This window comes from Puma concolor, chromosome A1 (assembly GCF_028749965.1).
Source record: "Puma concolor isolate L17-30 chromosome A1, mPumCon1.1.hap2, whole genome shotgun sequence".
In the NCBI taxonomy this organism is placed as follows: Eukaryota; Metazoa; Chordata; class Mammalia; order Carnivora; family Felidae; genus Puma; species Puma concolor.
In genome coordinates this window covers 129335452-129349482 of record NC_141667.1, presented here as the reverse complement: position 1 = coordinate 129349482, position 14031 = coordinate 129335452, and the positions used below count along the sequence as shown (strand labels likewise).

Genomic DNA, 14031 nt, shown 5'->3' with positions numbered 1-14031 from the left:
CCCCTTCACCTGTTGCACTTATCCCCGCTCACCTCCCCTCTGGTAACCACCATTTTGTTCGCTGTATTTAAGAGTATGCTTTTTTTTTCTTTTGTCTGTTTTTATTCTTTATTCATTTTTTTTAAGTTTATTTATTTTGAGAGAGGGGGGTAGAGATAATACCAAACAGGCTCCATGCTGTTAGCACAGAGTCTAGTGTGGGGCTCAGTCGCATGAACCATGAGGTCATGACCTGAGCCAAGATCAAGAGTTGGATTCTTAACTAATGGTGCCACCTAGGCACACCTGTTCATTTGCCTCTTAAATTCCATACATAAATGAGATCATATGGTATTTGTCTTTCTCTGACTGACTTATTTCACTTAGCATTATACCCTCTGGGTTCATCCATGTTGTTGCAAATGGCAAGATTTCATTTAAATGACTCATTTTTAAAGATTGCCTTCTATCTGCGTAGGATTTATGTCCTCTGAGTTGATTTTCTATTTGCTTTGATTTCTGCATTCAGATTAGAAACATTCTGTAGAGGTCTGGGAACCTGTAGTTAACTACTTACATTTAAGGGACAGAGAAAAGGCAGTCTTAAAATTCAGAGTTCTCTGTGCCAGAGCAGTACTTAGTGATCCTGAGTTTCACTGTTGTAATCTGGCTGGGACTTTCATTTAGATGAGGACTGTCTTCTGCCTGACTTCTTGGACTGGGCAGACCGTCCCTGGAAAAATATTGGCCAGTCTCCAGCCTGGACTGTAAAGGCCTGTCTCTTGTTCTAGGTTGGGAAAGAGGCTTGAGGGAGAGTGGAAGCCTCAGTATTGAACATCATGCATTTACTTAATGCTTTTCTTCTTAGGATGTTATCCTTGCCTCATCCAGTCATGTTCTTATTTTATATTCTGCATCAGCTAAACCTTTGGGTCTTTGGCTAGGGTGAGAGAAGGGCCTGACAGTAGGAGATAGGTGGAGATTGAGGGATTTGATTGCTTCTTAAAAAATTTTTTTATTTTTGAGAGAGAGACAGAGAGAGAGAGCACGAGTGGGGGAGGAATAGAGAGAGAGGGAGACACAGAATCTGAAGCAGGCTCCACACTCTGAGCTTCAGCACAGCCTGATGTGGGGCTCAAACCCACAAACTGTGAAAATGACCTGAGCTGAAGTTGGACTCTTAACTGACTGAACCCCCTAGGTGCCCTGGGATTTGATTGCTTCTTAAGCAGACTTTGCATCAATTCTCTTCTTTTTGGAATCCCACCTTTCATCTCCATATAGGGAGAATAGCTTCATTCTCAACTTTTTCTTACTGCCAGCTTCCTTGAGCTTGATTAATCTTTTACCATCTTGAAACATTTTGTTGCTTTTTGTTTTGTTTTGTTGACAAATAAAATTTACATACTGTAAAACTCATGCTTTTTAAAATTTATTTTTCTAATTTACATCCAAGTTAGTTAGCATATAGTGCAACAGTGATTTCAGGAGTAGATGCCTTAATGCCCCTTACCCATTTAGCCCATCCCTCCTCCCATAATCCCTCCAGTAATCCTGTTTGTTCTCCATATTTAATAGTCTGTTCTGTTTTTGTCCCTCTCCCTGTTTTTATATTATTTTTGTTTCCCTTCCCTTATGTTCATCTGTTTTGTATCTTAAAGTCCTCATATGAGTGAAGTCATATGATATTTGTCTTTCTCCAAATGGGTAATTTCGCTTAGCATAATACCCTCTAGTTCCACCCACGTAGTTGCAAATGACAAGATGCCATTCTTTTTTTATTGCTGAGTAACACTCCATTGTATAGATATACCACACCTTCTTTATCCGTTCATCTGTCGTTGGACATTTGGGCTCTTTCCATACTTGGGCTATTGTTGATGGTGCTGCTATAAACATTGGAGTGCATGTGCCCCTTGGAAACAGCACACCTGTATCCCTTAGATAAATACCCAGTAGTGCAATTTGCTGGGTCGTAGGGTAGTTCTATTTTTAATTTTTTGAGGAACCTCCATACTGTTTTCCAGAATGGCTGCATCAGTTTGCATTCCTGCTAGCAGTGCAAAAGAGATTCTCTTTCTCCTCATCCTCACTACCATTTGTGTTTGCCTACCACATCTTTCTTAAAATTTATTTTGTAAAAACTCTTACTGTTTGTTTATTTTTGAGAGAGAAAGAGACAGAGAGTGAGTGGGGGAGGGCCAGAGAGAGGGAGACACAAAATCGGAAGCAGGCTCCAGGCTCTGAGCTGTCAGTACAGAGCCCGACGAGGGGCTTGAACCCATAAACTGCAAGATCATGACCTGATCTAAAGTCGGATGCATCACTGACTGAGCCACCCAGTCACTCCTCTACCACATTCTTTATCCATTCGTCATTTAATGGACATTTGGACTCTTTCCATAGTTTTGCTATTGTTGATAATGGTGCTGTAAAGGTCAGAGTGTATGTACCCCTTCAAATCTGTATATTTGTATCCCTTAGGTAAATGCGGAGTGGTACAATTGTTGGATTATAGGGTAGTTCTATTTTTAACTTGTTGAGAAACCTCCATACTGTTCTCCAGAGTGGATGCACCAGTTTGCATTCCCACCAACAGTGCGAGAGAGTTCCCCTGTCTCCACATCCTCGCCAATACTGTTTTTTCCTGAGTTAATTTTAGCCATTCTGACACCTGTGAGGTGGTATTTCATCATGGTTTTGATTTGTATTTCCCTGATGATGAGTGATATTGAACATATTTTCATGTATCTGTTAGTCGTCTGGATGTCTTCTTTGGAAGAATACCCTTCCCAGTTTCCAGTCACTCACCACCATCTACCTTTAAACCATCATCAGTAATATTACTCATTATTACTTTTTTTCTTGTTTTACCAATCATCACAAGAATCCTAGGAGTCTTTATTTTCTCCAGGGCTCTGTAGACACTGAGGCAATTGGTGCCTGTATCTTACTCCCTCAACAGTATGTTCACCTTCATTGTTCTCTTTCTGTAGCTCTTTCAACCTTTGATACATAATATATTTATGTGTCCACTCTCCTTAGAATAGAAGTTCCATGGAGACAAGTTTTTGTCTGTTTTTATTGCATATTTCCAAATAGAGCAGTGCTTGGCACATAATAGTTCAGTAAAATTGTGTTTACTAAGTGAAGGAAAACAGTGGTACAAGGGAGAATAGTTTCATCCCAGATGTAGTTTGAAGACTGAGAATACTGTATTTATTGGTGAATTAGGTGTGAGATGAGAGAAAGAGAGAGTAGTTCCAGATGGCTCCTCCATCTTTGGCCTAAACATGTAGATAACTACAGTTGCCATTTCTTAACGGGGGGGGGGGGGGGGGGACTGAGAGGAGCAAATTATGGGGTAAAATCAATTATAATCTAAGGTAACAGGTTTAGAAGTCACTGAATGGATGTTCTCAAAATTTCTTTCTACTTGATTTTAACATCATTGACTTTTAGAGGCTACACTCAACCGTATTTATTTGCATTGTGTCCTTAGGTCATGCGCATTGTGGATAATGTCCGTCCCGATCGACAGACAGTTATGTTTTCAGCTACTTTCCCCAGAGCTATGGAGGCTTTGGCTCGCAGAATCCTCAGTAAACCCATTGAAGTGCAGGTTGGAGGCAGAAGCGTGGTTTGCTCAGATGTGGAACAACAAGTGGTGGGTACAGCCTTTAAGAAACCCTCAGTTCCCTGGATGTTCAGGATGTGATTCTTGTGGGATCATTGTGATGTAGGAAGGTAATTTCTAAAATTAAATAGGATACAACTGCAGCCATTAATATTTTATATGATGCACTTGAATATGCTTTTCTGTGGAACTGCATGTTTAAAATCCTCTTAAAAAATGCCCTTTTTAGTTCGTCCCACCAGAAGAGGTGGGCTTGTTAATAGAAATGTCACATCTTGTTTTTTAGTTAATAGGGTGTGAGATCAAGAGGCAGAGAGAACCAGGTGATTGCCCACATTTACAAGCCCCCTCTCTGAAAGTTACAGATTTGTTTTTGGTCTTACTGGTTTATCAATTAAAATCAATATTTTCCTGCCTGGTCCTAAAATACAGCAAGATATTGTCATTTCGCCATCTGCCACAAATAAAATGAGTATTTTTGTTCACAAGATGTATTTGCAGTTTTACTCCATTAACTTGGTGCGATTTGCTGTTTGCAGATTGTGATTGAAGAAGAAAAGAAGTTCTTGAAGTTACTTGAGCTTCTCGGCCATTATCAAGAATCGGGATCTGTCATTATATTTGTGGATAAGCAGGAACATGCAGATGGTCTTCTGAAAGATTTGATGAGAGCATCTTATCCTTGCATGTCTCTTCATGGAGGTAATATTTACTGAAGTATCTGTTGAGTATTTAATTTGACCAAGCACTGCAGTGTACTGTGTACTGTGTGTTTACTGTGTACTGAGTTTAGAACCAGAGTTTGTATCTTCTATCTCCTCTTTTATTCAGAACTCTGGGGGCTAATAAGCATTATTATTATTATTCCATCTTTGAGGTAAAGAAAATAAGACAAGGAGTACATTGGTTTGACCAAACTTTATAGCCATTAATCAGCTAAGGAGAAATAGAACTTAAAATTCTCTGTTTTGTGTTATATTCTTTCCATTGTGCCATGCAACCTGGAGGTTTTCATGATTCACATTAGAGCTTTAATTGAAAGTAACCTTTTATTTTCTGTGTGATGTCTCCATTGTTGTATATATGTAAGACTTAGAACCCTGAACATGTGCAACAGAGACAGTTTGAATTACCCTCATTAAGGATGTGTTCTGGCAGTCTGTGACTTTGTAATGAACCACCCCAAAATGTAGTGGCAGCTATCATCTATTTTCTCTATAAATCTTTGCTTTAGCTAGAGCTCAGCACTTAACCTAGTTTCTGTTTCATGCTGTATCTGCTGGCATGGCTTAATTGGGACTGGGGATCCATTTCCATATTTGCCTTACTTAATGTGGCTGGGAAGTTGGTACTGGCTCTTGACCGAGCTCAGTCAGGTTATTGGCCAGGGATCCTGGCCCTTCCCTTTGTGGATCTCTCTGTGGGACTACTTGGCGAGAAGGCAAGTTAAGGCTACTTGCCAGGCCAGTTAGGGATGATACTGGGAATTGGCAGAACTTTCATTACCATCATATTCTGTAGGTCAAAATAGTCCCATGACTGGCCCAGATTCAAGGGGATGGAGGTATAGACTCCACTTCTTGATAGGAGGGTCATTCCCTATGCAGAAGAGCATGTAGAATAAGCCATGCTTTTGCTGTCATCTTTGGAATATACAGTCTGTGACACCAAGTTTCATTGTGGATGCAATTAAAAGGGCTCTAAGGGTATGTATTTGGTTAACTTTTAATGTTTTGGGTTTTTTTTTTTTTTTTAAGTTTGTTTATTTGTTTTGAGAGAGAGAGAGAGAACCAGTGAGTGAGGGGCAAAGAGAGGTGGACAGAGGATCCATCAGTGCTGACAGCAGAGAGACCAACATGGGGCTCTAACTCACAAACCATGAGATCATGACCTGAGCTGAAGTTGGACGCTTAACCAGATGAGCCACCCAGGCTCTCCTAATGCTTGAAAATCACTCATGTTTTCCCCTTTGTTTTGTTAATTGGGATGAAATATATGTTACATAAAATTTACCATTTTAACTATTTTAAGTGTGTGATTCAGTGGTGTTGAGTACATTAACAGTGCTGTGTAACAACACCGTTATCTATTTCCAGAAGTTTTTCATTGTTCCAAACACAAACTCTACCTGTTAAATAATAACTTCATCCCCATCCCCACCTTCTGGCCCCTGGGAACGTGTATTCTACTTTTTGTACCTATGAATTTGCCTGTTTTAGGTACTTCACATGAGTGGAATCATACAGTGTTTGTATTTCTGTGCCTGGTTTATTTCAGTTAGCATAATTGTCATTGAGGCTTATCCGTGTTTTATCATGTGTCAGAATTTCCTCCTTTTTAAAGTATTTTAATTCCAGTGTAGGTAACATAAAGTGCTGTATTAGTTTCAGGTGTACACTGTACACCTGATTTAACATTTCCATACGTTAGTGCTCATCCCAAGTGTGTTCTTTAATCCCTGTCCCCTGTTCCACCCACCCACCTCCCCTCTGGTAACTGTTTGCTCTCTATAGCTAAAAGTGTGGTTCTTGGTTTGCCTATCTTTTTTTTCCCCCTTTGTTCATTTGTTTTGTTTCTTGAATTCCACTTATGAGTGAAGTCGTGTGGTATTTGTCTTTCTCTGACTCACTTCCTTCACTTAGCATTGTGTTTTCTCGCTCCATCCATGTTGTTGCAAACAGCGAGATTTCATTCTTTATGATGGCCAAATCATATTCCTCTGTGTGTGTGTGTGTGTGTGTGTGTGTGTGTGAGACGTCTTCTTTATCCATTCATCTGTCCATGGGTACTTGGGCTGCTTCCATAATTTGGCTAATTTAAATAATGCTGCGGTTGGGGCGCCTGGGTGGCTCAGTCGGTTAAGCGTCCGACTTCAGCTCAGGTCACGATCTCACGGTCCGTGAGTTCGAGCCCCGCGTTGGGCTCTGTGCTGACAGCTCAGAGCCTGGAGCCTGTTTCAGATTCTGTGTCTCCCTCTCTCTCTGACCCTCCCCCGTTCATGCTCTGTTTCTCTCTGTCTCAAAAATAAATAAACTTAAGAAAAAAAATTAAAAAAAAAAAATGCTGCGGTAAAAATAGGGGTTCATATGTCCTTGTGTCCTTTTTTTCGAGTAAGTTTTTTTGTATTCTTTTGATAAGTACCCAGTAGTGGGATTACTGGATCATAGGGTAGTTCCGTTTTATTTATTTGTTTGTTTATTTATTTTTGAGAGAGAGAGAGAGAGCGAAAGCACGTGAGTGGGGAAGAGGGTGAATCTCAAACAGGCTTTAGGTTCAGCATGGAGCCTAATGTGGGGCTTGATTCCATGGGATCATTACCTGAGCCAAAATCAAGAGTCACATGCTCAACTGACTCAGCCGCCCAGAAGCCCCTGAATAGTTCTATTTTTAATTTTTTGTGGAGCCTCCATACTCTTTTCCATGGTGGCTGCACCAATTTGCATTCCCACCAACAGTGGGTACAAGGTCTTTTTGCTCCACATCCTTGCCACCAGTTGTCTCTTGTGTTGTTGATTTTAGCCATTCTGACAGGTGTGAGGTGATATCTCTTGTTGTTTTGATTTGCATTTTCCTGATGATTAGTGATGTTGAACATCTTTTCATGTGTGTTGACCATCAGGATGTCTTCTTTGGAGAAATGTCTGTTCACATCTTCTGCCCAGTTTTTAATTGGATTATTTGTTTTTTGGGTGTTGAGTTTTATAAGGTGTTTATATATTTTGGATACTACCCCTTTGTCAGATATGTCATTTGCAAATATGTTCTCCCATTCAGTAGGTTGTCCTTTAGTTTTGTTGATTATTTCCTTTGCTGTGCAGAAGCTTTTTTTTTTTTTTTAAGGATAAATGAACATTTATTTATTTATATTGATTTATTTATTTTTATTTTTTGTAATTTACATCCAGGTTAGTTAGCATCTGGTGCAACAATGATTTCGGGAATAGATTTCTTAAGCCCCTTACCCATTTAGCCCATCCTCCCTCCCACAACCCCTCCAGCAACCCTCTGTTTGTTCTCTATATTTAAGAGTCTCTTACGTTTTGTCCCCCTCCCTGTGTTTATATTTTTTTTGAGAAGCTTTCTATTCTGATGTAGTCCCGGTAGTTTATTTTTGTTTGTTTTGCTTTTTTCTTTGTTTTTTGTTTTTTAAGATTTTACTTTTAAGGAATTAGACCAAATGTGCAGCTTGAGCTCACAACCTTGAGGTCAAAAGTTGCACTTCCACCGATTGAGCCAGCCAGGCACCCCTGTTTTTCTTTGCCTCACGAGAGGCAAAGAACTGTCCTCTCTTCTAGGATTTTTATGGTTTCAGGTCTTACATTTAGGTTTTTAATTCATTTTGAATTTGTTTTTGTGTATGGTAAGAAGAATTTCCTTTTTAAAATGCGAAATAATTTTTCATTGTATGTATATACCACATTTCCTTTATTCATTTACCTGTTGATGGACATTTGGGTTGTTCCTACCTTTTGGCTCTTGTGAGTAATGCTACTTAACCACTGGTGTACAACTATCTGTTTGAGTCCTGTTGGCCATATGGCCATATGGCTATTTTTAACTTTTTATGGAACCTGCAAACTACTTTTTGTAAAAATTGCACCATTTTGGAATTCCAGCAGTGCATTAGGGTTCCAGTTTATCCACAGCCTGGCCAGCACTTGTCTCCTATTTTTTTTTTATAATAGCTATGCTAGTAGATGTGAAGTGACATTGTGGTTTTGATTTGCATTTCCCTAATGACTGAGATTGAACATCTTTTTATGTGCTTATTGGGTATTTGGTTATCTGTTTTTGAAGAATTGTCTATTTTAGGCTTCTGCCCATTTTTAATTAGGTCATTCGCATCTTTTTTTCATTGCTGAGTTGTAGGATTTCTTTATATATTCTTGATAGCAATCCCTTATCAGATGTACAGTTTACATATATTTTCTCCCATTCTTTGGGTTGTCCTTTCACCCTCTTGGTAGTGTTCTTTGATGCGCAGACGTTTTAAATTTTGAAGTCCGTTTTATTTTTTCTTTTTTTGCCTTTTCTTTGGCTGTTAATTCAAGAAACCATTGCCAAGTCCAAGGTTATGAAAATTTTCCCTCTTGTTTCCTCAGAGTTCTAAAATTGTAGCTTTTACATTTAGGTAATTCATTTTGAGGTGATTTTTATATATGATGCAAGATATGGATCCAGCTGCATTCTTTTGCATGTGGTTTTTCAGTTTCCCTGACCCATGTGGTAAAAAGACTGTCCTTTTCCCATTGAAGAGTCTTGGCACCTTTGTCAAAATCTATTGACCATTTATTTATCTGAGGGTTTCTGAGCTCTTTATTTAATTTCATTGATCTGTATGTTTATCTTATGCCAAATTTTTTTTTTTTTTTTTTTTTTTTTAAGTAAACTCTGTCCCCAGCGTTGGGCTTGAACTCATGACCCAGAGATCAAGAGTTGAATGCTCTACTAACTGAGCCAGCCAGGCACCCGTTTACTTTTTTTTTTTCCCAACTTTTTTTTAATTCTGAGAGAAAAAGCATGAGTGGGGGAGGGGCAAAGAGCTAGAGAGGGAGAATCCAATTCCAACAAGGTCCACACTGTCAGTGTAGAGCCTGACTCAGGGCTTCACCCTCTCGATCCATGGCACTTAACTGACTTGAGCCACCCAGGTGCCCCAACATTTCTTTTTTTAGTAGACTGTTTTTTAGAGCAGTTTTAGATACACAGCAAGACAGCAGAAATTACAAAGTTCCCGTATATCCCTTGCCCCCAAGTACAACCTCCTCCCCTATCAATATCCCATACCACAGAGGTACATTTGTTACAATCATTGAACCTGTATTGACATATCATTGTCACCCAGAGTCCCTGGTTTACATTAGGGTTCGCTCTTGGTGTTATACGGTCTGTGGATTTGGACAAATTTATAAAGACATATTCACCAGTATAGTACCATACTATATCACTCATAGAAAATACTACCATAAGAATCCTCTTTGCCTATTCATCCCTCCCTCCCCCATCCCTATACTGCTGCTTATCTTTTTTTTTTTTTTTTTTTTTAAGTAGGCTCCCCCAAGATGCAGGGCTTGAACTCCCTGCCCTGAGATCAAGACCTGAAAAGAGATCAAGAATCAAACACTTAAGCCACTAAGCCACCCAAGATGCCCCAGCCACTAATCTTTTTACTCTCTCTACATTTTTACCTTTCTAGCATGTCCATGTCTACTTTTAATCATTAGGATAAACAGGCAATAATGACTTATCATAGACGTTTTATTTTGGCCCTGTTAGTGTCATCATTCCTGAAAATGTTTTGGTTGCCATTAGCTACAAAGTTTCTAGTGTAGAACTTTAGTTTTTCTCCACATTTGAAACATGGGACTCAGCTTTCTTTCTTTCCCTAGATGATTTCTTTTCTCTCCTGTTTGTTGTTTTGTACTTTTAAGTTAAATTAAAATGTTTTTAATGTTTATTTTGAGAGTGAGTGCGATTGGGAGAGGGGCAGAGAGAGGACAAAGAGAATCCTAAGCAGGCTCTGGGTTGTCTGCACAGAGCTTGTCGTACAGCTCCACCTCATGAACTGTGAGATCATGACCTGAGCTGAAATCGAGTCAGACCAACTAACTAAGCCACCCAGGTGTCCCAGTACTTTCTAATTTTAAATATTTTGATTAAAACAGGTGTGTCCATGTAAAATCTTGTGTCTCAAAGCAAATAAACAAAATTTATTGTGAATGTAAGATTTATTTATTAGCTTAGACATTTTTTAAGTAATTTTGTAGTAGAGCAATGTGCTGAATTTCTTTTACCTTTTTTTTTTTAATGTTTATTTTTGAGAGGCAGAGTGTGAGCGCGGGAGGAGCAGAGAGAGAGGGAGACACAGAATCCAAAGTAGACTCCAGGCTCTGAGCTGTCAGCACAGAGCCCAGTGTAGGGCTTAAACGCATGAACTGTGACATCATGACCTGAGCCAAAGTCGGACACTTAAACCAACTGAGCTTGAGCTACCCTGGCTCCTCCAGTGTGGTAAATTTCTGAAGGAAAACTAGGGAGAAGTTTTGATTATGAGTCTTGTTGTTAAGCTCTTTTAATGTGTAACTGAATAAAAGCCAATTTGCTATATAAGTATAAAAATGTAGAAATTACTTAGGGCTTTTTAAGAATTAAAAGGTGTAATCATAAAATTCCTAATGTGCATTTGAAATTAATGTGCATTTTATACCTAACACATAGTGTAATGATATAGTGAGAAGGATGCTTGGAGATGCCCCACATGCAGTGTCTTCTATAGAGCCACCTGTAGTTCTTCGTGTCTTCAGGTCTAGAAGGGGAAGAGCAAAGGCTGGAAGTAAGAGAGTGGATTATATGTTCTGCCCACTCCTGGTCTTAACCTGAAACAATTTTCTCAGTACAGCAATCAAAACATTCTACTATGGCTTAACTTTTTTGTTAGATATTTGTCAGCATTATTATGAACATAGTAAATGGAGAACATGTTCTTAGTACTCCTTTTTGACCTATCACATAACCTGCAGTAACCTTAAAGTAGGTTACAAATGAAAGAAATATGAAAATACTTTCATTGAACCATGGCTGCAGTTTCTGGTTTGTCAGCCATCCATTTTTTAGCTTTTGCATTAACAATGAATAATTTAAAAATTTCTTAAAAACACAGTGCATCTTGGGTACCTGGGTAGCTCAGTTGGTTGGGCATCCAGCTCTTGATCTCAGCTGGAGTCATGATCTCATGGGTTCATGGGATTGAACCTTGTGAGCAAGTGGCTTTGAATTCTGTCCCTCTCTCACTGTGCCCCTCCCCCCACTTGCATGTGCTCATGCTCCCTCTCAAAATAAATAAGTTAAAAAAAAAAAACCAATGCATCTAATAGGGTAAATAATGAAATTAGAAAAGCAGCACACAGGTTTCTACTTAACGAGAAATTATGGTATATGAGAACATATACTTTTTTTTATAGGGCAGACTGTTTCGTTGAGGCCTTCAACTTGTACTATTAATATCAGTTACATTTTTCTTTTTTCTGCAAGTGACAAAAAACTAATCCAACTGCCTTAAATCATGAGACATTTTTATTATTTTATAAAAATGAAATCTAATGGTGAAGTGACTCCAGATTGTTTCATTTAGTGGCTCACTGTCACTATATTGTATTTTCTGTACTGCCATCCTGAGCATGTTAACTTAATTGTTTTTTTTTTTTAAGTTTATTTATTTTGAGGTGGGGGAGGGGCAGAGAGAGAGAGAGAGAGAGAGAGAGAGAGAATGCCAAACAGACTCCATGCTGTCTGTGCAGAGCCTCATGCTGGGTGTGTTATCACCAACGGTGAGATTATGACCTGAGCCAAAATCAGGGGTTCAGTGCTTAACTGGCTGAGCCACCTTGGCACCCCAAGTTAGTTTTTAAAGTGTTTTTTTTTTTTTCATGGCACCAAAAAGGCTTCTGCAGTTTTAACCATCACTTTTTTTTTTAATTAATTAATTTATTTTTTAACGTTTATTTATTTTTGAGACAGAGAGATACAGAGCATGAACAGGGGAGGGTCAGAGAGAGGGAGACACAGAATCCGAAACAGGCTCCGGGCTCTGAGCTGTCAGCACAGAGCCCGACACAGGGCTTAAACTCACCTCGAGATCATGACCTGAGCCGAAGTTAGCCGCTTAACCGACTTAGCCACCCAGGTGCCCCTAACCATCACTTTTGTATCAGACAAATTACAGAGGAAGAAGACTATTTCCCATATGTCTAGGTGCCTTTTTCCCCTCTTATTTTTATAACCACAATTTGTAAACACAGAAAAAATCTGAGAAAATCATATGGTGAAGAGCCTTGAACATCCAGTACTGGATTCTACAACTAACATTTTGTTGTATTTCTCTTTCATATCTTTAGCCATCTGTCTATTCTACCTACTCATCATATTTCTTAGTTTTTTGATATGTTTTAAAGAAAGTTGTAGCATCAGCATATTTCACTTCAATATGCAGATGGTTAACACTAGTTCAGAAATTTTTATTTTATTTTTTAGAATAACTATGTTTTTTAAGTAAACTCTGTCCCTATTGTCGGGCTCAAACTCAAGACCCCAAGATCAAGAATTGTATACCGAGCCAGTCAAGCGCCCCCCAAATTTATTTATTTATTTATTTATTTATTTATTTATTTATTTATTTATTTATTTATTAAAAAAAAAATTTTTTTTTTAAATTTTTTAATGTTTGTTCATTTTTGAGACAGGGAGCGACAGAGCATGAACGGGGGAGGGTCAGAGAGAGAGGGAGACACAGAATCTGAAACAGGCTCCAGGCTCTGAGACGTCAGCCCAGAGCCCGACGTGGGGCTTGAACTCACGGACCGCGAGATCATGACCTGAGCCGAAGTCGGACGCCCAACCGACTGAGCCACCCACGCGCCCCCCCAAAATTTTTTTTTTTTTTTAACGTTTATTTATTTTTGAGACGGAGACAGAGCGTGAATGGGGGAGGGGCAGAGAGAGAGGGAGACACAGAATCAGAAGCAGGCTCCATGCTCTGAGCCATCAGCCCAGAGCCCGACGTGGGGCTCGAACTCACGGACCGCGAGATCGTGACCTGGGCTGAAGTCGGACGTCTAACCGACTGAGCCACCCAGGCGCCCCGTCCCCCCAAATTTAAAAAAAAAAAAAACAAACTATAGGTAAACTGTAGTAAAATGTACAGATCATAAGTGTGCTCTTTGATGAGTTTTGACAAATATATATAAGCTGTGAAACCCAAACCTCTATGCATATACAACCTCAGAACTTCCCGCCAGTTAATGCCTGTTCTCATCCCCACAGGCAACCACTTTTTACATTTTTTTCCTACATATATTTGTTGTATTTTTAGAATTTCAGATAAATGAAACCGTACTTTCTCAACATTTTTGTGTCAAGTTATCTTTTACTCGGCCTTTTTTTTTCTTTTTTTTAGCTTCAGAAAATGTTTTTTTAATAGTAGGAAAGCTCTCTTTATAGAGAGGGGACTTTTGAAAGTGAATGCCCGTGGACTATAGGCAAGGGCCTTTGTTTTATGAGGTTCTGGTTGCAGCCTCTTCCCTTCCCCCTTGTTCCTTCTCAGCTTCTACCCTTACTGGCTTGATAGCTCTAGGTGCTGGGTTGTCCATTCTTCATTGGCTTGTTTCCGTCATATGGTGGGTGGTCCTCGGCATGTTTTTGGGATTCTTCCACGTTGTTGCATTACCAGTAGTTCTTCCCTTATTGTTAATATTCTTTTGTATAAATCTATCCCCGTTCGTTCAGTTCATTTCTCTTGACACCTGGGCTGTTCCTTGTTTTTCTGCTGCTTCAGCCATCCCACAGGGAACAATATAATTGGGATACAGAACAGTTCCATCATGCCCCAAAACTCCCTTGTCCTATACCTACAAAAGTAA

The 14031-nt window shown here is 39.3% G+C and overlaps 1 protein-coding gene across 2 annotated transcripts in view; it reads left to right on the top strand.

Annotated features, from left to right (window-relative positions):
• The window catches only part of DDX46 (DEAD-box helicase 46), a 71856-nt gene that overhangs the window by 32665 nt on the left and 25160 nt on the right, over positions 1 to 14031 (top strand). For both annotated transcript variants that reach the window (XM_086703782.1, XM_086703774.1), the window contains exons 14-15: positions 3482 to 3646; positions 4156 to 4318. In XM_086703782.1, the coding sequence (XP_086559908.1) occupies positions 3482 to 3646; positions 4156 to 4318 (328 nt within the window). The remainder of the gene's footprint in view (positions 1 to 3481; positions 3647 to 4155; positions 4319 to 14031) is intronic.